Here is a 25,746-nt window from a genome sequence, read left to right on the forward strand (position 1 = left end):
GTCTCCAGTTTCAAATTTTTAAGTTTCACGTGGTGTAGATGTTTTAGATTTTGAATTGAATTTTCAAAACGTTGTTTTTGATTGGGCTGTAGCAATAGCGCATCTTGAATGATTCATTTTCATTTTAGACGAACTCGATATGGTGATCAGATGAACCATACAGACTACACAAACCTTTCTTTTACGTATGACGTTAATGACATGAGCAGCACGCAGCATAACACTACTACTACAACAACAACAATAATAATAATTATTATTATTATTATTAGAGTGCATAAAAAAATCTCGCGTAATCTCGCGAGAAACGTAGCAGAGCTTCCGCTTGCGTAGTCAACTTCCTCATCTCGCGCATGTAAGCGTGATTGTAGGTCACTGTTGGTCCACCTGCGTTGAGTTATTGCATCACAGTGAGTTTATAAAAATGTTGCTTCTGTCAAACAGGATAAAGTTTTGCTCTTTAGCGTTTACAGCCGCACGTCTGTACAGCAGCGGCCCAGCAGCAGCGAACAAAAACCCGCTGGTGTACTTTGACATTGCCGCTGACAAAGAGCCTCTTGGCAGAGTTACCTTCGAGGTGAGTAGGTTACAAATAAGTGTTGACACTGCTTGTATTAGTTTGCATGTTAATGTTTCAGTTTGATGTCCTCAGCGGACAGTTAAAAATTTTTAAAAAAAATCCCTTCAGGCTGCTTCTTTTTCTTTTGCAGCTCAATGCAGAAGTCGTGCCCAAAACTGCAGGTAACTGATGTTCTCTTCCTCCTTAAACACCAAACAAGCTGGAACGAGTATCTGATCTACTCAGACCTAAAGAAAAGATGATGGTGTGCCTGAACTTGACTAAGTTTAACTTGACACACCAAATGTGTGTGTGAATTGACAGGTTGGCACTTTATGTTAGAACAGGGTTGTTGTTTGTTTTTTTGCTTTCTGCCAAAACTTGCCTATTTGGTTTGTAAATCAGAAGAAACATTCTAAGAGAATAACAATGTGTTGTCACAATAGAAGATAAAAGATTGTTATTCACCTTTTTTATGTTAAAACCTGAAAAACAGGAGATTGCCACATTTAAACTAGAACCACAAATTTAAAAGGTGAGACTCATGATCATCAAAAAGGCTGCAAATTTTATTCTGTTCTGTTGATAACTGAGCGGTTTGTGGCATTCTTACACTGTTACAGGCACACTTTTTCATCTTTTAGGAAGATTTCATCAGAAATATTTCAGGGTTGCTAATAAATATTGAAAAGACTAAGAAAAAAATAACTCTGCTGTATAGGATTTTGCTTGTGCTTTATTCTAATGTAACTGTTCTGTCTGCTGTGTGGACTCAAACATAAGAAGGCAGACTCTGACACGAAGGCTCTCTTGCAGAAAACTTCCGAGCGCTGTGCACAGGAGAGCATGGCTTTGGTTATAAGGGTTCAATTTTCCACAGAGTGATCCCTCAGTTTATGTGCCAGGTAGGCTTTAATGTTTCTCTACTTTTGTTTTCCTGTGTCCTATGAGGGTCCAATTACAGTCACACGTTTTGTGTTTTCAGGGTGGAGACTTCACGAAGCACAACGGAACTGGAGGAAAATCGATCTATGGAAGGCCGTTTCCTGACGAGAACTTCCAACTGAAGCACACTGGGCCAGGCAAGTATTTACATCATTTCAGTTTTTCCTTTGGAAGCAAAAGAACGATGGGGTTGTACAAAACCAAATACACTCTTACAGGTTATAATACATTGCATCTAATATAATGCATACACAGCACAATGTGATATACTACACATGATGGTACAATCTCAGGCTACAGTGTTTGTGACTGGTGTTTTGCTGGTAGTAAATGGAGTAAATTGTAATTTTCCAGAGCAAAAATGAGATGGGCCATGACCAGATTAGATATGCATGCATCTCAAGTTAAATTTAGCAATTCTGTAAATATTATGGCTACTGTGATTGTTTTTTTTTTTTTGTATCAATTTACTGGAAAATTACCCAATGCTGTCCTCCATTGTAATGTGGTATAGTCACATTTGTCTTCTGCCACCAGGTGGCAACATTTTAAATGGTGGATTTTCTATCGGTGATATTTGAGTGTGCTATATGATATAATATAATATGTTGTGTAGATGTGTGGCTTAAGTGAAAATACGTACTTTAATGAATGAATTTGTTCAATTGTAAGGTATCTTGTCTATGGCCAATGCTGGACCAAACACCAATGGATCCCAGTTCTTCATCTGCACAGTTAAAACACAATGGTACGTGCTGATAAACATCATAAAATGCAGGAGATGAAGCTAGTGAAGTTCTTTTTCATCAGTCTGTGGCTCCACCTAATAAAATGTGAGTCGGTCAGACTCCGTAGGTGCTTCATGGATCATGTCATTATCCAGGGCAGCTATATTAAAATAAGCGTCTTCTTCATTTAGGCTGGATGGCAACCATGTTGTCTTTGGCAGCGTGAAGGAGGGAATGGATGTAATCAAGAGAGTGGAGTCTTATGGTTCACGGACTGGGCGAACCTCCAAGAAGATCACTATCACAGACTGTGGACAGCTCGACTAGACTCCGTGTGGACGTGTCCGTAGTCTCATCTCCTGCTGTAATTTCAATAAATGCAAGAGTGAAAGAGGGTCTTTCTTCAGTCAGCGAACAGGGTGCTATCTCTGTTTGCTGACAGTAGATCATTTCAGAACATTTTTTGTTTAGGTTTTTGTGTTTATATGCTGTATTACTTCAAGTAATGGCCGACACACGTGTTTGCTTTAAATGTGAACTTGATGCATCAAAAATAACGAATGATTCTAATATGTGACAAAGCTTGTGAATTTAGCAATATAAACTTGAACTAATTTTGCAAAAAAGGGGCATACATTTGTAAAAACAAAACCCTTTTCTGAACATGTGATTTTTAACAGAGGTGTCAAAAAAAATGTAAAAAAATTCCTTAAAAATGAAATTTTGCACATCAGCAAACTGGCTGAAATAAAACTATTTGTAGCAGTAGTGCCTACCTTTTATTGGAGATGTTGGAAAAAATATTCTTTCTGAACTATCCCGAGGAGAAGTTCAGAAGCAGGTACAATTTGTATATGTAGAAAAATACAATGAGGTACAAAGAGAGGAGCTATGGTATTGTATGAAGAAATAAAGAGTAGCAGAAAGTGTATGTGGGCAACAAAATGACTGAGATGTGATAGGAATGACAGATGAGTTTAACGTGAAGTTAGGATTAACTTCACGTTAAACTACATTGATCTCTTGTATATAGTGTAATGGACAGGCTGACAGATGTTAGACATGAGTTTCGGTGGACTGATGTTCACAGAATGTGGAAATTTAGAGTTGTTAGGCAGGAGGAAAAGAGGAAGAACACACAGGCTTGGTGTGACAAAAGAGGATGCAAAGGATGGATGGAGGCAGATCATTTTATTTTTTTAATTATAAGATTACCTGTGATTGTATTTGATGATACAAAAGCCATATATCATTAAGCTATTCTCTGTAGTCCCCGCTCATGATATGTGCTTACATCCTTACTTGAGATGTAGAGATGACATCAGAAACCGATCACGTTTAAATAGATTTTAATGCAAATATTTCAATAGAGAAACATCCATCTCATGGGTTATACAAATGAAGGCACATTAAATTTAACACAGTTTACAAGTTAAAGGGTATTTCTGTTCCATACTCATTTATTAGCAAGTCCAGTGAAAAATACCCTGAAAAGCACCACTCACAAGCAACCCTTCACTTACCACCGTTTGTTACATTCACTTTTTTTTACTGTCACATGTTATATACTACATTATGACCATAAGCACTTTGGCGAGTCTTTTAGCACTGGGTGCCAAAATACAGTTGCTGTAAGTTACTATTAGAAAAATTTCTACACTGCATATTTAAAACTTTGGACCGACAAACTACCTGACGAGTGTTTTCCCCATAAAATGTAGAAAGTAGTATAAAAGAACTTAATGTTAGTTGACTAATATATTCCTTCACAAAGAGTAATATTCAACAAAATAGTATGGCTTAAAACATATATTAGAAAAATGATGTACCCACCAATACTAATAATACAGAGGACAAGGCAGATATACATTATTACTGCATAACCGTCTTGGCAGACTTGCATATTTTATACAAAAACATTTAAGTTATTTCTGAAATATACACACATGTAAAAGAACCTCTATATGAAAGCTGTTCCAAGAAGTTGCTCACAAGTGAAGAAAGTGAAGTTTCTTAATTCACAGTTGGCTCAAAGTTCAGACTTCAAATGAATATTCACATAATGAAAACTGAGTAGCTTACAAGAACCCAGCAAACACAAAGTACTCATCTCCACTGATACTACTGAAACCAGAGTCAGAGGGTATTTCATGAAAGCGTGAGATGCATTACTGCACTATAGATGTTGTAGCTTTAGTAACTAAAATATAGCTGTCGTAGCTATGTGTGTTTCGTGAAGCTTTGGAGCAGTGTGTTAGGCAAACTGAATGTGTTATTGCACTCGGCGGCAGTAGTAGCCAAGGACTTTGCATTTTTCACACAGGTGTTGCGGATGCTCTTTACTCTGGTCAGACACATCCAACCCATCCGGCTTCTCCAGAGGTCTCTGGAACAAAGAAACCGGAAATTAATGACCTGCATATACAGAAATTGGCAATTAGTCCTAGGTCCAAGAAAGACATGAGAAACAGACAAGCTATGCCATTTGTAAGCCTATATAAGGATAAGACAGAGGTATCTGCAGCTAATGTATCCAGAATTTGAACAGTTCACCTTTTAGGTGAAGATTTGATTTGATGTGCAAGACCAAGGAGCTGTCCCAGTCTCCTGATGCCCTGTATTCTGATGCATTACCTGCTTGTGAGGGTAAACGTTGATGTGGCACTTGATACATTCTTGTCCCATGTTGGCCCAGGAGTTCCCGCTCATCCACTTCCTCTTGCATTTTGGACATTTATACTCTCCAAAACACCTCTTTTTTCCCTGATAAGGGGTCAGGCCCTCGCCTTTGGGTCGAGCCTGAAAAGAAGAAAAATTATACATGCCTATCACCACTTTTAACGGAGAAGACCTATGCAATGACCTATTTTTTCTTTGCATGGCAGCCAGTTCAAAGCTTCATGTAATTAGAAAACATCCTGATAGCAGAACTGTTGGTGGTCAGGAGAATTTATGGAGAGGGTTTTTTTTTTCCAGCAATGGGATGATTATGTTTTGTCAAATCATTTGCTTTGGTGCTTTAACAATCCTAAAAGGATTGACTTATATTACAAAGTAATCTAATCAAAGGAAACTTATTTTAGAGGGATAGTGTAGGAAATTACAAGACTCTTGGTTCTATGAAAGCAAACAGAAAAGTTTCAGTGGTTAATTCCAAAGATGTTAGATGATATTGTATGTTGTAATTTATTTGCTGGACACAAAAAGAGTCTCAGCTTTCCCATTAGAAATGAACTCCCTCCCTCCAGCTGTGTTCCCAGGAGACTGTAAAGGAGGCCCTAGCCTGCGGAGGGACCAATTGGAGAGGGCTTACTTCTATAGGACAAATACCTTAGGCTATCAGTCATCCCTCCCAGCTGGCCACAATCCTCCAATCAGAACACAAAGATCTTAGCAGGGAGGAAATAAAACCCAGATGAACTCTGCACTGGTGTAACATGACAAAATTCTAAGCCCATCACAGAAAAGAAAAAAGAAAATCCTCTCGACAAGACTGGTTTGAATTAAAAGCATCTTGGATGAAAAGTAGGGCAAGTCAAAATTAAGATCGAATCAGGCCTGAATCCACAACAACAGAGAAGTTCACATAATGCTTTGCTTTTATTTCACCGCAGAAACATATGTCAGGTTCAAAGCTTCTCACTGATCATTTCCAATTTTATTCATTTCCAGTCCTTAATATGTGAAACAAAACAGGTTGTGAAGTTCCATCAGCCAAATCTGCTAAATGCGCTGTGAATCATTTTGAAGCATGTGTTTGTCTCATTCGGCCACCAAGGGGCACTGTGGGAGATCGCTTTTGATGCTTGCCCTTGTTCTCAAGCATACAGAGACAGCAGACAGATTATCATTTTCCTGAAGAAGGAAACAGCTTTCACTCTTCAAAACAAGCAAAACAAACTCTACCTAAAGTCTGGAGCCCACAGGGCAGCGAGGGGCACTGCACACGCTGTAGTTTCCACTGCCCTGATCAAAGATGTCACACTGACAGCCAACAAATGAAAACACACTTTTGACCTGAAAGTGAATGGACACTCTCAATGGAAAGCAGGAAAGATTGACTGAATCCATCAGATCAGTGGGCCATTTTCGCATACATATGACACTGTATATACACACATCAGGCTGAACTCCCTTAGTAAGACTTTATTCTTTCATGTAATTTCTTTAAGTAAGTTTCAGGAATAGTTCTCCAGGCTATCTGAAGGGCATTCAAAGCTCTTCTTTAGATGTTGGCTGCCTTTTGCTCTGTTCTCTGTGAAGATGATCGCACACTGCTTCAAAAATGTTAAGGTCTGGACTCTGGGGAGGCCAATCCATGACTTACACTATCCCACTGTGTTTTTTTTCTATCCAGATAAGCTTTTACTTTATTGGTAGCGTGCTTGGGATCACAGTCATCCTCAAAAATGAAGCCGCTGACAAACAGATGCTTTCCAGATGGTTTTGCATGGTGGATAAATCTTTGAAAATACATTTCTGCGCTCTTCATTTCATCAGTTCTGACACAATCTCCAACACCACTGACTGAAATACAGCCCAAAACCAGAGTCTCCACCATGATTTATAGATTACTGTTGACACTCACTATTCCACCTCCTCCTTACATACTGATGCTGTTTTGAATCAGACATTTCAAATTTAAATTCATCACTCCACAAGACCTGTTGCAACTGATTTTCAGTCCAGTTCTTGTGTAATTTGGCATATCTCATCCTTTTCCGCTTGTTTCCCTTCCTTAAGAATGGCTTCTTGACAGCCCCCCTCCCACTGAGACCATTACTGATGAGGCTTAAGATTTTCAGTAAAAAGCCTGTACACAGTTGTGTACAGTTGTGTACAATTAAGTTACGCCTTCTTATGCCTTTCATTTCATTTAGGCAGCATTTTTCCAGCAGTTACAAGCCATTTGAAGTAATTCCCTTTGAAGCAGTTCCTGATATAGCACACAGCAGAAGCTATCTTCTCCCTCTGCTGTGTGCTATATCAAAATCTGCATTCCTGATATGTAGAAAAGTTAAGGACTGCAGCAATACTAATATCAGCTAAGGCAGCTGGGATTGGTCTTTGTTCACAGAGGTTACTTTACTTCCATTGCCTGTGTTTTTTTAGACTTGGTCAAGTGCAGTTTCTGAGAACAATTTTCATTCAATTCAATTTTCTTTGTCATACACAGAAAATAAAACACAGAAACAAACAGCAGGCCTAAAACCCCAAAACCTTTCAGTCTGAAACCACATGTGAGAAACTCTTTTAAGATAAATAAGTTGTGAAATTCATTTATTATGTGTATTACAACATATTCAGTTTCACAGCCAATACTTATGTTGTCTTATTTAAATTAGCCCCGGACTGCATAGAGGGATGTAAAGCCAGATTTGTAGGCTGCAGCAGATAAGCTTGGCCCAGATCCTTGTAGCCTGGTGAGAGAGACCCAGGAGGTGGCTGCCTCCCTCTGCCATCATCTGGAAACCATCAGGATAAACAATGGACTACTCCAAATCCCCCCCCTCCCCCGTCTCCATTCGCCAGTCCCTCATTCACTCTCCCCTACTCCCATACCCCCACGAGAGAATTCATCCTGGAGAACTCAGCACAGCTAAGCCTACTGGATACCATGTGGTCAATTACTCCACACTAACAAACCCACCACACTCTGTCCCTCGCTGGGTTTAATTTGTGTCAGACCCCCACAGCATCCATGGAGAAGTCCAGCTGTTAAGCAAAGCAAAACAACACAATCATGCCTGGGCTGACCACCGCAGCAAAAGGTCGCCTGTGTTTTAAAGACTCTTGTGCTGATTTAAGAGATAGTTTTCATTATCTTGTGAAATCAACTCTCCAGGAGGGTTAAGAGCAACAAATGCCTCAATTCCCACGAGCCCCAAAGAGAGACTATTAAAACAGCTGCGTTTTTAAGAGGACAAATTTGATGGCAGCAGTAAACCAAAATTCAACTGGTTACAGCTTCTCAAATATGACGATGTGCTGCTTTTTAGTTTTATATGATTATCAAACAAATATTTAGGGCTTTAGCAGCATTTGTCAAACAAAACTAATTAGAAGACATCATCTTAGGCTGGATTCTAGTTTGTTGAGCAGCTGCTTATTTTAAAAGTGATAACATTACGACGTGCATACTTTTAAACCTAAGCAACTTTTACAAGGCTGTCTTTTTCACCATAGTGCATATTTTAAAAACTGAAACAAATGTTCCAATTCATAAATAATCAACACATCTGAGTAAGTTTGGATGCCCTAGGGGTTCACAGCTGTTATGAAGAAATAATGAAATAATAATTTAACATCTGATACATCAGCTATAGTCCAGCTAAATAAAAAAAAGGATAAAAACTCCGTATAACAAACAAATATGCCACAGTCTTTTGCAAACCTAGTGGCGTGCCTACCACTTAAAATATAGGATGTGTCAACTTATGCACTGTTCTCTGAAGAATTGCTCTAACTTTCTTTACTTTGACACGTTTTGAATAGATGAAGCTGTTTGGTTCGTGCGCTGCTGCTCTCACTGTGTCATAGGTCCTCAACTCAAAACTTCTATTCTCATCCCGAGTTTAATAAAGTTTTTCTAGCAGCTTCGCCACGACCGTGGGCTCGAACCACAGAGCAGTGATTCAAGGAAATAAGATATCAGTCGCTTCCTGGCCAGTAGATGCTGACTTATGTCTTACACAATGGTGTTTCCTCTTTTCCAGAGCAAATCAAGGCCAAATGTTCCACTTACGGAAACATCAAGATGTCAAAAGATTATTTTATCCAGATACAGTCCAAAGCTGTGATCTTTCTGCAAAGCTTTTTTACAAATGTTGCACATTTGAAACACAGAGTGGATGAACTTTTCTTTAATCCAACATGAATATGATTAGATACAAACATCTGGAGGTCAAAGAGCAGATGACTGGTTCTGTATTTTACGAAGTAGTGCTGTAGAGTTTTAATCAATCAGACCCAGTGTTGAAAGCACACAGAGCAAGGAGAATGATTATCACACAGACATGTGGACATTTTCTATGCATCTTTCTCAAATGCAGGAGTCTGGGGGGACGAAGCACTTTGATTGGTCCAGAATCTGACTGAGCTCCACTGAACTATAGGTATTATGTTTCTCAAAAGACTGAATGACAGGAACAGATGGTGGGTTGGAACAGAAAAATATGTCCAATTTCAATTCAATATGTGTTTGAGTAACATTTAGGAAAATATTAAAAATATGGAACCATAATAAAAGTGATCTCTACAGCATTTTTCCTATATGTGTTCCTTAGCCTTGAGCCGACGATACTCTTTATCATATGAAGGCTATCTATCCTGAATTCCAGGGTTTCCCCTATCTTTTGCATCATCCTCAGCAGATGTTTAACCAGAAGTGCCAGGCAGGATATTGTGTGTAGATAAGACAGTTATCACCAGTGAAAACAAAAGGACCACAGTAACACAGCAACAGTAATCAGACTGGGTTACATGATATTGTCCAGTTCAGCGTCGTTCACTTTATCCAGTCCAAAACGAATCTGATACTCACCTAATTTCAGTCAAATAAAAACTTTGTAAATATTGAGATCATCCTCCTGTAATTTCATTTTATAGTCAAATTACATTTCTCAGAAGTACCAAATACAGTTGAATACTGTTTTATGTTTAAACTTTTGGTTTTTTGGTAAATGCATCATTGCCAAGATCAGAATGCTGACTGGCCTGTATGCCTGTATGCATAAATATAGATCTACATCTAGCTAAAAGACTTTAAACACAAGCAAACAGCTGGACTGTGTTGATCCAAAAATAAAAATAAAACATCTGCCTATCATTATCTTGCATGATAATTATTAACACTGTGTATCTTGTCTTACATCTAAAAATAGAAAGTGCAAACACAACAAATTAACATTATGTTAAATGTTGGACTTTTAAGTGGCGCAGCACAGACTAAAAAGACTGAGAACTAAAAATATGTTTATGTTCAAAGGCCAATGATCAGATCAAGAAGTTTCTTTTGTAATCCCTGCAACTAATTTTCAAAGCAGACTTTTCCCCTGCATTCAAGTGTGATTAAACTGTAACAGTAAAGACCTACATGCACTTCCTATGTTACCCACAAGTTTGCAAAAACGGATGCAGTCCTGTCAGTGTAGCTAGAGTCCGATCGCCACTGCCCTGCACTGACAGAAAGGCGAGAGAGACAGAGATGACTCCAGCCAAGCAGCACTGTGCGAACAATACAGCCTGACTTCCTGACCTTTGGTTCCACAGCCCCTCTGCAGAAACAATGCTCTCCTTATTTATCACAGGCCCTTCCCACCACGCACCCATTTACTGTCAGCACTCTGTCACTTGTGTACTTTCTTTACTGTAAGCAGGTCGAGCTACTTAACTGGGATGAGGACATTAAAATGTGACCCTAGGTTAAAGGGAAAAACCACGTAAACTCTCAATGAGTACCTGTCGTTTGCTTGGAAATGTGAATCTTAAAGACAATATAGTATGAAGGATTTTTAACTTTTTTTAAACTATTTTTCTGCAATCCTAAGACATCAAAAGCATACTTAAAGCATACAAAACTTCAGTTGGCTAAAAATGCCTCAGATTCCAACTAGCGAGAACAAAAAGCAGTTTGTTGATTAGGCACAGCTTCAGACGAACGTTCATCACAACTTCGACTAAAGAGACCTTTTGTCATGGCGACAGCTCCGTAATCATCCCTTTGGGTCTGAAATATTAGCAACACATAATAAAATCTGACATCATCTTTCTAAAGCAGAGCAAGAGTGGCAAAAAGCCAGGAGGAAAAATGGTTTCCAGATTTTGCATAATTTAAAGAGTATAGCAATAAAGCAGAATCGTAAATATCTCTGACAATTCCTTTGACGTTTCAATCGTCTCATGAAGCAAGTAACCCAACGCTCCACAGTGCTGTCAGCAGGATGTTAACTATTGAAATGCCAAATGGCAGCATTAGCATTTTCTCTTATACCTAAAACTTTTTTCTTTTTTTTTCATTACCTGCCATGTATTTGTCGTATAATTTTAGACTTGATGTTCCAGAAAATGCTGTTAAGGCTTCAGGCACAGACTTCCTGTGTGGATCCTTCTCTCATCTTACTGAGCCATGACATCCTTTGATTCTTATCCACTGCAGCTCCACAAAATGCTCCCTGTCTCCTAGCGTCACACTCAGCCTAAAAACTTACTCACAATACACCAAGGTACAAACAGATAATCACAACTTACAGATGAAGATTGTGACGCAGCTTATCTCATAAAAATTCTACACCTCAAGTTGTGTAAAGCACAACGGCGCAATAGTTACTGCTGTTTCTTTAGAGCTCCACTAGTAGCCTGTTGTGTTAAGTTTCTACATTTACCCACTTTCACTGGTTGCTACAGCTTCTTCCACAGTCCAAACACATTCCTGATTTGTATTTGTGAATCTGATAATGTATAGTTATCTTAATTTCTGTGTTAGCCCTTGCTTTTTGCCCACTGTCAGCTAGTAAAGGCTCCAGACCCGTTTTAAAGGAGTGCTTGTCAAGGAGTGAGCTTTTTGTGTTCAATGTTGGATAAAATCACAAGTGAAAAGTTAGAACTAAGTTTTCATATAGAACATCTAAGAAACATCAAAGCTTGTGAGATGATTGAGTCAGAAGCTTGTAGAGGACCAATAGCATAACAGGAAGGGTTGTCAATATTTCTACCAAGTGTCTTTGGCTTTAATGTGTGGTTAGGACCTTCTTTGATACACTTAGATGAAGATGTGATTCATGACACCAAAGAAAAATACAGAATATACACCTACTTTTCATAGCAATTGGCAGGTGTTCACAGATGTGAATGTGCGAAGAGCTATAAGGTCACTGCACATATGCTGTCAGCATTCCTTACATTCCTATATGGGCTGTATTCTGTGCTAGAGTACACTAATCTACCATGTGTTGGCAGAGTCAAGACTTTAGGAGAGAACGATCAAACTCGAGGGAGAAAAAAAGAGATTCGTACTCATTGTTTTTGAGTGAAAGAATGGTTTGGAGAGTGTGTTTATTCCTTATATATTAAGAAATAGATAAGAAGTTTGATATCACTCTCACATCAAAAAATGTTGGTCATCTGGAATGATAGCTTAACTTAGCTTAGCATAAAAAGAGCAACAATTGGTGTAGGGTAGAATTACTAGACTCCCTACCAGCTCCTCTAAAGCATAGTAATGCTATCTACAATGTTTGATTTTTGCAAAAAGCATAAAACCAGTAATTATAAGCAGTTGTGTTCTTTTTGACAGAGCTAAACTGGCTCTCCCCATTTCCCGTCTTTATGCTAACACTGGCTCACAGTCTAATAGTATTTCTGTGCTACTAGCTTTACAGACATAAAGCTAGCAGCATTCCCATTCACAAGAAAGCAAATGGGTTTAAGCACACCTAACAGGTATTTGTCACACAGTTTTAAAAAAAGGCTACCTTGTGTTATTAATAACATGCTTTAAATGTTTTATCTAATTAACTGTGATTTAGCATCGGTTAGCATAGTCTTGGTTCAGTGCAAAATCTCAGCCTAAAATCTTGGTAGCAGTTAAAAGGTGATCACATTGGGTTTACTATTTAATTAACTTTAACCTGCTTATAACTACTTCAACCCAACTTTTAACCCATTTTTATTTTTCCATGCTGTTTGTGCTTGAGGGTCTGCTGTTGCTCTCCTCATACTGGACTTTCCATGCACATGGAAAGGTGGGAAACTCCCAGAACGGAGCCAAATATGATTTGCTGCAAATGGAATAGCAATCTTCTTTTGACTTTTTCTGAAAGTCTCAAACTGCTATTGTTATATGTCACCCCCAAAAAGAGATTGATATTCTTAAAAATATGTTTAACTTGGCTTTTCAGATAGATGGAACTTGACAAACACTGAAATAAGTGAAACTGATCACCCAGTATTATAGTCTGTGGTATTATAAAAGGAGGTTGCTGCTTTCAGATTTTGCAAAAGAAAGCAACTTCTACTTTTTTTAAAAAAGCTACCTAATCACTAGCCATGTTTGGAGAGGAGTATCCTGTGTGACATGGTATGACAAGATATCTATCTATATATTGCTAGACAGAGAGTGTGTGTGTGTGTGTGTGTGTGTGTGTGTGTGTGTGTGTGTGTGTGTGTGTGTGTGTGTGTGTGTGTGTGTGTGTGTGTGATCCAGTTGGATAAGCAGAAAAAAGGATGGATGGGTGGATGGATATATAGATACATTTGAATAGTAAAAGTTGACCTGCTATTTTAAATTCAAGTTTTTGCTTCTTTGTTTCTTGGACACATCCTGTCCATCAGTCATTTTATTATTTCCATTACACCTAACAAATGTCAAGCATTTCCTTCAGAACATGATCAATGGGGAACCACAGCTGCACATAAAGCACTGGTAATATTTCTTTCATGTTTGGAGTGGAGGTCGTGCCTAGTTCCACAGAAAAACCTATCATCTTTCATTAGGGCCAGCACCGAGATCCAATCTGGCATCTGCTGCTCATTACCAACCTGTGGTGGTACACCTAATTCAAATATGTGCTGAGGACTGTATTTCACACTAAAAAAAAAGAATAATACAAACATAATACTCTAACTTGGAATGTAGAGTTTACATTGAGTGCAGTACAATTGTGAAAGAATACCTAGAAATGTGACGAAGAAACTGGATGTGATTTGTTGGATTTGTCATCACATTTACTTTACAAATGTATTATTAATGCAGCACTTCACATGCGTTTGATAGACAGCTCAAATGAGCCACATATTGTGCAGCTGTTTGATGTAAAGTGTCACTGTGTCTCACCTGAGGGCAGTCTTTGATGTAGTGTCCTTTGTTGAAACAAAGGTGGCATAGGTAGTTGGGTGGCGGCCTTTTGCTGGGCTTCCGTGTCTCAGGAGACAGGGAAAGGTCCGAGAAATGGTCTGCCAGTGAGCTCAGGCCATCCACAATATTGTTAAGAGATCCATAAGGTGAAGTCCTCTTGTAGAAATTATTGTTCAAGCTCTGTCAGAGAAAAGCAATGCCCCCCACCCAAACAAATCATAATTATTTTTCCGTTGATACGCGCTCTTAACTATGTCTACAAATGTCCGAAGCTCATAAGTAATGCCCAACATAACTTCCAAAAGGCCAAGGTAGTATATTCAAATAGCTTCAAAATCAATCAAAACACAGAAATACTCAACTATCAGAGGTAAAAACTGTAAGATTTTTACTTTGGAGTTAGCAGATTTTGGCTTTTTTGTTTGACAGATGATTGTTAAATTTTTGATTTTACTCATTTCATCAGTTTCAGCTCTACACAAGAGTGTTTGCCATATCCCCAAAACACAGAAAGTTACAGAAGGTTATTGTTGTGACTCTGCTATAAAAGAACATTTCACGGGGTCTGTCAGTCCATCACCCTGATTGATTCTCCTGTTTGTCTCCCTGACAGTAGCCAACCTTATTTGATTTCTGCAGATGTGCAGTCCTTACTGTGTGAACCAATAGTGTCCATTTCCTCATTAGAACAAAATGCCTTTGTCATGCATTCTTACAAATGGTTCTTCTGGCACGACATAATCAGCATCATTGTGCTTCTAGAGGAGATGGGTGCTATGGCACTGCAGGGCCAACCAACATGAAGAACAGCCTGCGGACACTGTTTACTCTGAAGGCATCGCACAATAACGAATTGTGATCAGATGCACATGTGCTTTAGAGCAGTGAGATCTTATGCAAGAGACAGCAAACCACTAGATATCTTGGCATGCGTGAAGTTAAAGCACACATGCCAGATATGTGGAAATGTCTCGAGTCTCAAGTAAAAACTTGTGGATTTAGATGTAAAAATTTAAAGAAAACATCTTAAAGTACTCAGTTTGCTTTTTTAAAAAAAATAAAATAAAATTCCTTATCCCTTTCTTCAATTAGTCAGTAGTTTATTAAGCACTGAATTAACACTGTATACTGCTCTAACCATGCAGAGGCCAAGGGGCTGGGGTGGCTAACTCTAACATTTTTGAAAGCTTGTGAGAGGTCCTTCTCAACCTACCATTCCCCCGTCTGGCTGACACCAGAACAGTCTGAACACACTCAGGCACTATATCTGGGTACAAAACGCATATTCATATGCTACCCAGTCACCGCAGGGCAACCCAAATGAAGGCATGCAGGTGAGGTTTGCAGTATGGGCAGCAAAGTAACCAAGGCTGAAATATCTGAGTAGAACATTCAGGGAGAGACTTGCAGCAAATAAATAAAGAAAGAAAAAATAACATTAAAGATAAAGATTTAATCCAAATACGGAGATAATAATCTGCCATCGCAACTTAATGATTGAGACAGCATCACATGCGTTCTACCTCACTGCTCAGATGGAAGAAGTTGTTGAGATAGTTGGAGCTCAGATCAGCTGTGCTACGCTTGGAGGTGCTCACGTCCAGAGGAGAGAAGTCCGACTCGACTTTGAAGCCGTCAAAAGCGCTACTCGGCGTGTCTTGTAAGGACATGTAGACCCAGCTGAGAAGCTGCGCGGGCTGGTACACACCAGTCTCTACGGCAGACATCATGGTGTCTTCTGGAGGTCTGCGCCTCTCCTCTTAAAACAGCACCGTCAGAACCGCCGGTTTCTCTGGACAACCCAACTTCTTCCACTCATCCCCCTGCAGCGCCTGACTGGGCGTAATCTCTGCGTGTGTTCACCTGGGGGAAGCCGTGGGAGGAGGACTCCACTAACAGGAGAGAAGTCACGGGAGGTGCTCGGTGTAAGTTTGAAATGGAAAGGCTGTATGGCAGCTGGAGGACTGGAGCAGCAAACAGGCAAGGACTCTGCGTTGCGTCACAGAGAATAGGAGGGCCAACATGAGTTTGCATCTCTTTCTGATTACCTTCGCTGGCATCTGTATTAAGAAGGGAACTTCTCTGTACTTGTTTAATCGTCTAAATATAACGCAAGTGATCATGATAATTAAAAAAAAGCCACATTAAACTTCTTATATGAGATTTCACATATTTACAGAAGTGCTTTATATTTCTTTTGTTTAATATCGGGTTTTCAATTCCTTCATTCGTGAGAGTGTCGATAAACTTCTTCATGTTTACTATAATTAATGATTTCCAAATATAAAACGCACACAAAATTGCTTCGGTGTCAGCTCAAAGTGGATTTGAGCTGATGAAAATCCCAGTGGATTCTAATGAGGAAGTGGGCTGCTGCCATCTAGTGCTTCATACTGACTAATTCAGTAAGAAAGCTAAAATGTCATGCTAAAACATGTAATAACTCCATGACTTGTAAAATAGTGGGGGGGGGGGGGTTTATTGCCCACGCGTGGGTTTTTTTAAATAATGTGTTTAACCATTCATTTTTGGAGGCTCAAAAATAATCTAAATTACGATCCAAATGAAAGTCCTGGGGATGTCCTACCCGCTATGATTCATGCTTTTTTAAATAACAATTTGTATTATACAAGAGGTCATGTGGCCCAGAGACATGAAAATAGAAGTTTAAAAAGTAAATAAACAAGTGTGATGTGGAAGTTTGGGGCATTTGCAGTGCATACACAGAAAACCCCTGTTTGCACAGATACACAGGTTTCATTGGGGGGGGGGGGGGGGGGGGTAGATTCATTATAAAACACTTTTAGTGTTTTGTTATAAGTTATAAGTTACAAATCATCTTTTGGTTTTTGTCCCTGTATGGAAGCAACTTTAATCAATTAAAGCCAAACAATGTTCCAGTGCTCAGTGTGGAGAGAATGACACATCACAGTCCTCTGACTCAACAGTGGTCTCTATCTCCAGCGGTAACAACAAGCAAAGCAAAGGTTATTACTGCTAGCACGGAAACTAGGACCCACCCACATTCAGGCTGGTCTCTGCCTTCCTGGCTCTTCCTGGATCTGACGCCCGCATCTGCCAAGTAAGTAACTCTAATCTATAGTTTTTTCCACTGCAACATATTTAAAACAAATATTTCTTTACGTTGCAATAAACAACAGCGAGGAACTTGCAGAAATGTAGCGGCTCATTTAGGCTGTTGACTTATTTTTGTTTCGTTTAGCTTCGCCTGATCAAACAAACAGCCGTTTAATGGTGACGTTACCAGATAGCAACTAGCAATTAACTTTCTGCTTTGGGGACGTCACAGCGGCACGCTAGCGCTTGTAAAATGTATGTAAGGAATTAAAATAAATATTTTATCAGTCGCCCAGGGCGGATGCTACATGCTAAAGCAGTAACTCGGTTTGAAAGTGTTGTGTAACGTTAACGGACGGCTGGGTCGTTTCTGCTCTTTTGCGTCAGGGCACACGGTTAAATCACTTAATGCTTCTTACCACCACGAACGGGCCAAGGTTTTTATTATTATGCGTTTATTATTGAACAGAAAAATCATAGCTGGTTAGTTGAGAAAATGCAGGCCTGTGATGCTCTCACGCAGACTTGAGTGTAAGGACTTTGGTTTTACTGCTTTTGACGTTAAAAGAGCCTTTCGACGTTCAAAGTCGAAACATGTTCTAACAACAACAGTTAGTTGTTTTTAATTACTGTAGGAATTTATGTGAGTTCCCCCCCGCTTATGTATTTTTTCTGTTGCCTAACTGGTGGTATTTACTTCGAGTGCCCGAGGCATTGTTTCAAAATACTGAGAAAATAAAACCTGAAAAGCAAGGGAGTGTCAGCAACCAAATGTTTTCCAAGAACTCATTTGTAACACACCCTCGGTCTTTCTGTTCAAACTAAAATCAGTAATTTCGAAAAATCGTCTTTTGTTTGGCTGTCGTTAACTTTTTAAGTTGTGTTTACGTAATTGTTCTTGCAAAATACGTGCATTCCTTTTTAAGGAAGAGCTGTGTCTTTTATCGACACATTGCAAAATATGAACAGATAAGGAATAACAACGAAGTAAATAGTTACATTCATTGAAATTCAAGCATTTTTGTCTTCGTTATAACTCATAAAAATGATATCTTTAGACAACTGTCTGGACATTACTTCAACTTCACACTCAAACTAGCAGTTCATTATCTTTTTGCCCTGAACAAAATTTGTTCTGTTTAGAATTTCTTTGACATGCTGACTTTAAGATTCAGGTATTAAACCACTCACCTTTCACTTAGCAGATGACCCGCTTTACTTCTAATTTTTTTTAATCTGCTTTGTCCAAATAACATTATTACTTATTAAGATTTGGCAACTGTTGCTTGTTTGCATTATTGAGGGTTTATATTATAGTGTTTTCTGAGAATGGGGAAGCAAAAGTTGCACAGTTTCATAAACAGTAAACACATTGCAATGTCATTATCATATGACAGGGATACAGGTCAGTGGAAGTGGTGAGAGACATTTAAACAATTTCCTATTGTCTTGGGGAAAATGTTTGTTTTGTTTCTGCTCTATATGAGATTTAACTAGCCCATTCAGTAAACATTCTTTAGACAAAAACATAAATTCCCTGAAAAAGTTTTACATAAAAAACAAATATTTACACAGTGATAGTCTCCAGCTTTATTTCACCTCCAGGTTTTGAAGATGAGCTACCCAGGATACCCTCCTCAGTCTGGAGGATACCCACAACAGGCGGGAGGCTACCCGCCTCAACCAGGGGCATATCCTCCCCAAGCAGGTGGCTATCCACCAGCAGCAGGTGGCTACCCTCCTGCAGCAGGTGGCTACCCCCCTGCAGCAGGTGGCTACCCACCTGCAGGAGGAGGCTTCCCCCCACAGGCAGGCGGATACCCACCCCAGGCAGGTGGTTACCCACCAGCAGCAGGGGGTTATCCACCCCAGGGGGGTGGTTACCCTGCTCCAGCTGGAGGCTTCCCTCCCCAAGCTGGTGGATACCCTGCTCAGCCTGGAGCAGGAGGTTATCCATCCATGCCTCCAGCAGGTGAGGCTCCAAGAAGAAGGCATGACAGATTACATTTGTGAGGTATTATTCTTTCTTTAAGCCAATATTTTCTTTCAGGTGGAGGCTGGGGTGCAGCACCAGGTGGCTATGGAGCGGTATGTAAATTCTTATCTCACTCTTCACCTCTTACGTGTCAGCTCGCTAATACAATATGGACTGGCTCAGGCTAAATCTCATTGGCTTAAGTTTCCTTATCTTTACCATTCCTATCTGAACCTTATTTGTTTAATATGCATTTGTCACCATGTACTTAGCTGTCCTTCATTTGCAGCCAGGAGGAGCTCCGCAGGGATATCCAGGAGGCCCTTCCCCAGGCCAACCCATGCCAGGTTACCCAGGAGCACCTGCCACTAACCCTTCAATGCCTGGATATGGAAGTGGGGGTCCCTCCAACCCTCAGGCCCCTGCCATACCTGTAAGATGTGGCAGGTGCATGCTGTGGTATTTAACACGAATAGAATTACCACAGCATACACACTTGTTACTGTGTTGAATTTTATCATGTCAGATATATGTATAATTTATTTATATATGTGTTTATTATTTCTTATGCTTTTTAGACAGGGTACAGGGGTTCTATTAAAGACTTTCCAGGGGCTGATCCACTGAAGGATGTTGAAGTTCTTCGAAAGGCAATGAAGGGTTTTGGTCAGTAAAATATGCATTTGAGTATGCTAAACCCATCAGATATAATATTGTTTCCCATTAGCAGTTCATTTGCTCCTTCTCCTTTTACACATCATAAATTGATTCTAACAAAATAACATCTTGACAGGCACCGATGAAAATGCCATTATTGAACTTCTGGGAAATCGTTCAAAAAAGCAGAGGGTTCCATTGATAGCAGCTTATAAAACTACTTATGGAAAGGTACTTTCATAAATAATAATGCTTTTGTGACAGTTTTATCTTAGCTGACTTTGCAGTCAGATGTTTCTGTTTTTCTGCTTAGGATTTAACCAAGGATCTGAAGTCTGAGCTAACTGGAAACTTTGAAGATCTGGTTCTTGCCATGCTGAAGACTCCAGCACAATTTGATGCATCTGAACTCAGAGAGGCTATAAAGGTTGGAAGCTCATGCGGTTGTCTCAGTAAATGGTTTCAGTTTTGGTTTTCCTGCCCAAACCACAATATCTCGCTCATCGTGCATTAGGAAAATAAGTGAATGTGAAATGGCTGGCTACAAATTAATGTTGATCGCATTCGCTATGCTTTTCTGTAATTGTTTTAGGGTGCAGGAACTGATGAGGCTTGTCTCATTGAGATTTTGTCATCACGCTCCAATTCAGAGATTCAGGAAATTGTCAAAATCTACAAAGCTGGTGAGTTTTAATGTTGGCTTTTCTACTTTTTATTCAAAGTCTTGTTGGAAGACATTATTAAGACCTGCTTTTTTTAAATTTTTTTATTAATATAAGGGTATATTTTGCTTTAAGCTGAGCAGGCTTATTCGATCAACAGGTAAATAATGAATTCTGAAAAAGTCAGTGTCTGAAATGTCCTATGCAAATATTATGGAAATTAATATATTTTCCTAAAAAGCCCCTCCTTCCTTCTAGAGTACGGGAAGAGCCTGGAGGATTCTATTAGCAGCGACACGTCTGGACACTTTCGCAGACTCCTGGTGTCTCTCTGTCAGGTAGCATCAGCACATTTTGCTGGACTTACAAAGAGCTTTCTCATAAAGAGAAGTTCTGACCTAACTTCTGCACTGTGCCACATAATGTTTTTGTGCTCTCAATGCTACTTCCTTCTATTCTCTCTAGGGAAATCGTGATGAAAAGCCAAATGTTGACATCTCTTTGGCCAAACAGGATGCTCAGGTACTTGTTTAAAGATGGCTTCGTGTCCTCAACGCTCTCTGAAAGCAAATGCAAGCCATAATTATCCTTCTCCTTCTTTCCTCAGAAACTGTATGCAGCAGGAGAAAATAAGGTGGGAACTGATGAATCTCAGTTTAATGCCATCCTGTGTGCTCGCAGCAAGCCTCACCTTAGGGCAGGTGTGTAGCTCAGGAAGTTTACTATTTTGTTTTCAGTGTCATAAATAGAATCGCTTTAGCACATATGCTTTTGAACCTTTAAAGAATTACATTGTAACTGTCATGCTTGTGTATCTTGTCTTTGAATAGTCTTTCAGGAGTACCAGCATATGTGCGGGAAGGACATTGAGAAGAGCATCTGCGGGGAAATGTCTGGCAATCTTGAGTCTGGCATGGTGGCTGTGGGTACGTTCTTTGGATCTCTTTTTTCCAAGCCCGGACCAAACTGAAGCGACTTTCCAAAGACATGCAAAAGCTTTAAGTATATATTAAAGCCACTGGTTGAGGTTGTTCTGCAAGACTTTCCTATAAATACTATGCAGGTGCAATAGCTGTTTGACCTAAATACATGATTGAAAGCAAATGGTGGCAAGACAGACTGAAGACTACACATTGGTTTTTATGAGGCATTTTAAAATTAGAAACTGATTTTTCAATCTGTTAAATGTCAGCAAACACTTCTTGAGGGCTTTGTAGAATCAACTAAGTTATATTTCCAGCTGTATATTAAAGATAGAAATATAAATGAGGTAAAGACTTAAACTGAGGAAGAGGATACGACACCCTCATTCACTGGCGACTTTCATCATAAAGTTGAAAGTGTTGATTGGCACCATAAGCTCGCCAAGCAAGCTCACAAGTGAAGTAAGTTTTGTGTTAAATGTATGTAGCATCTACAACATGCACTTTCATTTCTAGGTATGTATACGTCAGGGATCTACACCAGGTTAGACTTGACAGACCTAATACATTGCAACATTTAAACAGTGCTCGGTTGGTACTGTGGAGCCCACAGTCTGCCAAGAAAACGTCCTTCAAAGCCTTCACCAGCCTGAACCGTTTATGCAAGGCCCGATTGGTCTACACTTTTATGTTATTTACCCTAAATTCAGAACCTGCCATTTGAGAACTGCAGCAGAATCGAGACTCAGACGTGAGCCTGCACAAACTGTAGCCTTAGTTTCCTGTTCTTAGCTGACAGGAATGGTCTTCTGCTGCTGTAGACCTGTAGATGCTGTAGATCTCATGTTGTTTGTGCTCTGCATTCATTAAAAATAACCAAGGTAGTAAAACCACAAATTGGGTCAGTTACACAACCTTATTGGCAGACACAATATAAACTAAATATGTACAGAAGTGTCTCATGTTCCATCCATTCAATTTTCATGGTCTTTTCTTTTTAAGCGTGCTATGTCTTGTTGGTTTATATGTACAACAGCATCCTCTGCTCTTTTATTTATCTTTCATTTGACTTTTTTTAGTGAAGTGCATCAAGAACACCCCCGCTTACTTTGCAGAGAGGCTCAATAAGGCCATGAAGGTACATCTGTTGTCTGTCATCCCTCGGATAATTAGTTTAGTGCTCTGATTTTGTGAAGAGAGAATGGAGAAGACATAAACGAGGTATTACATTGTGCTCACAGGGAGCAGGAACAAAGGACAGAACCCTCATCCGTGTCATGGTGTCCCGCTCCGAGGTAGATATGTTGGACATCAGGCAGCAGTATCTGAAGACCTACGGAAAATCACTGTACACTGATATCTCAGTAAGTCCCACTGTTTTTGTCATTTTGACGATCAAAGCTTAATCACCGTGTGCTTGTTATGTGATGCATTTTCTCTGGATTTCTCAGGGTGATACCTCTGGGGATTACAAGAAGCTGCTGTTGAAGCTGTGTGGAGGCAGTGACTAAAAAGCACCAAGACTCCAAAGGAGCGTGTCTCAAAAGGACATCATATACATCCACACTGAAACAATGTTATATGACCTTATATCCCATGTGATGCATGCATTTAGTGCCACTTTTCTGATTATTACATCAAATCAACATATATATTTTTGATTCTCTTAAATTACATAGTTTTTGCTACTGTATTGCATTTATTCATATTTTAAAGGTGCATTAATATTATTCTTTTTACACAAAAGGTTGAGTGGTAGCCAACAAAATGTGTGTGTGCCTGAAATTAACTAAATTACTGCAATGACTATATTGCACAATAATATTTAAAATGTACTTTAGTTTGTAGGAAACCTATTTTGGGGTAACAGTAGAACTTCACAAAGTAAAAAGAAAGTAAGATCTGAAAAAGAGCTAGTGTGCCATGTGACTAATTTTTGCAATCCATATAGAAAGAAATATTTAGTACAGCGCTTTGTGAATGTATTGCCAAGCATCGCAACTGTGTGTACCTACTTACAAAGGTGTATGTTATTATTGTATATGCATATGATCATATCCCAATCAATCAATCATTCTCTGAATGTAAGAATAATATTTGCATCTCTTCTGTAATGGGTGTTTGTTTTAGTTAACTGAAATTTAACTCTTGCTTCCAAGTCTATGCAAATTAGCTTATTGCCAATCAACATTTATTTGCCTTTCACTCAGTGCTGAAACGCCAAAGCCTAAAGACAGATCATATTGTGCCGTTCGAGTAAGCCTGTGGACCTACGCAATTATTTTCTTTTGTTTTGTCTAGCAAACATTCGATAATCTTAGTTGTATGGCTACAGGAAGTTATCCATATTCTGTTTCTCAATATTTTGTTTAGTCTTTCAACAGTGTCCTTTGCTGATTTGTATGCTTTACTGCCAGCAGAGGGCTCTTAGTTCACACAAACTATCTCACCTCTGTAGAATTGATCTGCCTGAACTAACTTTTGCTGAGTATTTCCTGCACTAACTACTTTGCTTTGTAACCTAATAATTGTCAAAATTCAGTGGATGCCTTAAGAAAAAAAAAAAAGGAAAAACAACCACCTTTGATTTCAATAAAGAAAAATTTGGCACATTTTCTTTGTGAAATGCGATTGTGTGTTTTGCATGAAAAATGACCGCGTGTGGATTTTGTGCTCTAAGCAGATGCACAATGAGCGATTTGCATGTCAAAGCCAGTCTCATTTGCACCACCTAGATCTGTATTACAGCGAGTGGGTAAGCCCCCTCCACCTCTGGGCATCATGAGCGGCAGCCTCTTCTCAAAAGGTGTGAATAATGTGGCTTACATAAGTTCTGTTTGTGCGTGCGTGTTTGCTTTATAATCTGAGAAGGGGAGAGAAATTCATTCAGGTGTGCTTTGAAGCTCGAGTGATATGCAGCGGAGCTTCATAGAGCTTTTCTCAAGGCTATAAATAGTGTCCATATTGGAGACACGGGTGTCCTAAAGTTGTCTTTCTGTTGTGTTCAGTGGCCTCGAAGTGCAGCCTCAGAGGGGATGTTTTGGTGAGACAAATGGCTTCTTTGCGAACCTCGCTTCTTGTACACTTTCTAACTTTTCATATACACCCAAAATGAAAACAGTCCACCAGCCTGAGGACAAAGAATGATAAATATTTGATGTTGGCATTTGTGTATTTTCTCTCTAGCTAAGATTTTGCACTGATATCTCCTGAAAGATATAGGTCAAAGTGAAATCACACGGGGGAGAGAGGAGGGCTTCCATTTGGCTCGCTTTTACTTTAAGAGGAGGACAGAACACTTCCGTGATCCTGATTTCTAGACAAAGTGCTTTAATTATTAACTTGTGATGGCATAGTGGATGAGGCACTCTTTATGGAGCTTGGGACACAAAGACGTCTGTCCACGTCACTGGGCCAAGTGGAAGGTGCAATAGCTGTGAAAAGCAGTCTGAACTAGGCCTTAGCCTGGGGCTTTTTTTCTTATATTACTTGTAAGGAAATTTTAAGATCTTCTCTTAAAACTTGTAATATCACAAAACAAAGGTCTCAATAAAGGTTTATTTCAGACGCAGTAAATCTGCAGTTCATCACCAGCCTTTTAATACTATCATATAAACAATCAGTATAAGTAAGTATTGAGCAATTTTTTTTATTTGCAGTGGATTTTCTCCAGCCATCCAGTGAGGATTGTGCAGCTAAGTGACATTTGGTTGCCAGGGACCTAATCCTGCTTTAAACTTCATGAGTGCATATAAGCAAATTACAAACCCGAGGATTAGATGAACAACACATAATGAGATGTAGCAGCAGATATCACTATCCAGCATGCAGAGTGGCAGCCTGTGGGGCTTGAGGCTCTTCCTCTGATTTTTGACAGAGTGAGAAAATAAATCCTGTCCAACCGTATGCTTTTATTTGCGTGTCAGGAGAAGCAATATACCAGAAGACAGCATAGAACTCTATAAATTGCTCCCACTTAATGTTAAAAGCAAATGCAAGATTTCAGTGTTTTGAATCTGTTTGATGCTTTTAGGAATCTACATAATTCCTAAATATTGCAACTTGTTTTCTCTGTAAGCTGTGAATAGATTTCCCTGCAGGGCAAATAAATTAGTGCAGTTGTTACATAATTGTTAAAGCTGTTTCAAATTTAAGAGGGGAAATGTATAGGCACACTGTGTACCACGTTAAGCTTTAGCAAGCTCTAGCTAAGAGTGAAAATCCTCATAAAGGGAATACGCTCTAGCTCTATGTTAAAAAGTACTAGCAATTATCATAAACAAACTTTAAGTAGATTTCCACACATCTCCAGTTTAGCTGTGAACACATATAGATATTGACATATAATCTTGCATTTAATATTGC

The 25,746-nt window shown here is 39.3% G+C and overlaps 3 protein-coding genes across 3 annotated transcripts; 2 read left to right on the forward strand and 1 right to left on the reverse strand.

Annotated features, from left to right (window-relative positions):
• The first annotated feature begins 329 nt into the window (after positions 1–329).
• On the forward strand, positions 330–2,883 carry LOC146512592 (peptidyl-prolyl cis-trans isomerase A-like). The gene is made up of 6 exons (XM_085171327.1): positions 330–577; positions 711–741; positions 1,376–1,464; positions 1,545–1,641; positions 2,177–2,252; positions 2,424–2,883. Exons 1-6 carry the CDS (start codon positions 425–427, stop codon positions 2,557–2,559), a joined length of 582 nt encoding a protein of 193 aa, XP_085027453.1. The 5' UTR covers positions 330–424; the 3' UTR covers positions 2,560–2,883.
• On the reverse strand, positions 1,948–16,194 carry LOC146512593 (zinc finger CCHC domain-containing protein 24-like). The gene is made up of 4 exons (XM_085171325.1): positions 15,610–16,194; positions 14,066–14,266; positions 4,867–5,031; positions 1,948–4,618 (listed from the first exon to the last, which is right to left on the reverse strand). Exons 1-4 carry the CDS (start codon positions 15,814–15,816, stop codon positions 4,505–4,507), a joined length of 687 nt encoding a protein of 228 aa, XP_085027451.1. The 5' UTR covers positions 15,817–16,194; the 3' UTR covers positions 1,948–4,504.
• An 841-nt stretch (positions 16,195–17,035) lies between these two features.
• On the forward strand, positions 17,036–23,995 carry LOC146512594 (annexin A4-like). Its single transcript, XM_085171324.1, has 15 exons — positions 17,036–17,168; positions 18,770–19,136; positions 19,215–19,252; positions 19,429–19,572; positions 19,718–19,805; positions 19,933–20,027; positions 20,110–20,223; positions 20,389–20,479; positions 20,717–20,796; positions 20,924–20,980; positions 21,066–21,159; positions 21,289–21,384; positions 22,461–22,519; positions 22,623–22,745; positions 22,833–23,995. The coding sequence occupies exons 2-15, from the start codon at positions 18,779–18,781 to the stop codon at positions 22,890–22,892; spliced, it is 1,497 nt and encodes a 498-aa protein (XP_085027450.1). The 5' UTR covers positions 17,036–17,168; positions 18,770–18,778; the 3' UTR covers positions 22,893–23,995.
• Positions 23,996–25,746: the final 1,751 nt, after the last annotated feature.

This window comes from Neolamprologus multifasciatus, chromosome 8, assembly GCF_963576455.1.
Source record: "Neolamprologus multifasciatus chromosome 8, fNeoMul1.2, whole genome shotgun sequence".
NCBI classification, from domain to species: Eukaryota; Metazoa; Chordata; class Actinopteri; order Cichliformes; family Cichlidae; genus Neolamprologus; species Neolamprologus multifasciatus.

What these genes read in the sequence shown, in the direction of transcription:
- LOC146512592 (XM_085171327.1), top strand. Translation starts at nt 425, where the DNA reads ATGTTGCTTCTGTCAAACAGGATAAAGTTTTGCTCTTTAGCGTTTACA. An exon ending in TTGGCAGAGTTACCTTCGAG is followed by an intron (nt 578 to 710) that starts GTGAGTAGGTTA and finishes TTTCTTTTGCAG; the next exon opens with CTCAATGCAGAAGTCGTGCC. An exon ending in ACTGAAGCACACTGGGCCAG is followed by an intron (nt 1,642 to 2,176) that starts GCAAGTATTTAC and finishes TTCAATTGTAAG; the next exon opens with GTATCTTGTCTATGGCCAAT.
- LOC146512593 (XM_085171325.1), bottom strand. Translation starts at nt 15,816, where the DNA reads ATGATGTCTGCCGTAGAGACTGGTGTGTACCAGCCCGCGCAGCTTCTC. An exon ending in ACATCAAAGACTGCCCTCAG is followed by an intron (nt 5,032 to 14,065) that starts GTGAGACACAGT and finishes TCTTCTTTTCAG; the next exon opens with GCTCGACCCAAAGGCGAGGG. An exon ending in ACGTTTACCCTCACAAGCAG is followed by an intron (nt 4,619 to 4,866) that starts GTAATGCATCAG and finishes TCTTTGTTCCAG; the next exon opens with AGACCTCTGGAGAAGCCGGA.
- LOC146512594 (XM_085171324.1), top strand. Translation starts at nt 18,779, where the DNA reads ATGAGCTACCCAGGATACCCTCCTCAGTCTGGAGGATACCCACAACAG. An exon ending in AAAGGCAATGAAGGGTTTTG is followed by an intron (nt 19,806 to 19,932) that starts GTCAGTAAAATA and finishes ACATCTTGACAG; the next exon opens with GCACCGATGAAAATGCCATT. An exon ending in TCCTGGTGTCTCTCTGTCAG is followed by an intron (nt 20,797 to 20,923) that starts GTAGCATCAGCA and finishes TATTCTCTCTAG; the next exon opens with GGAAATCGTGATGAAAAGCC.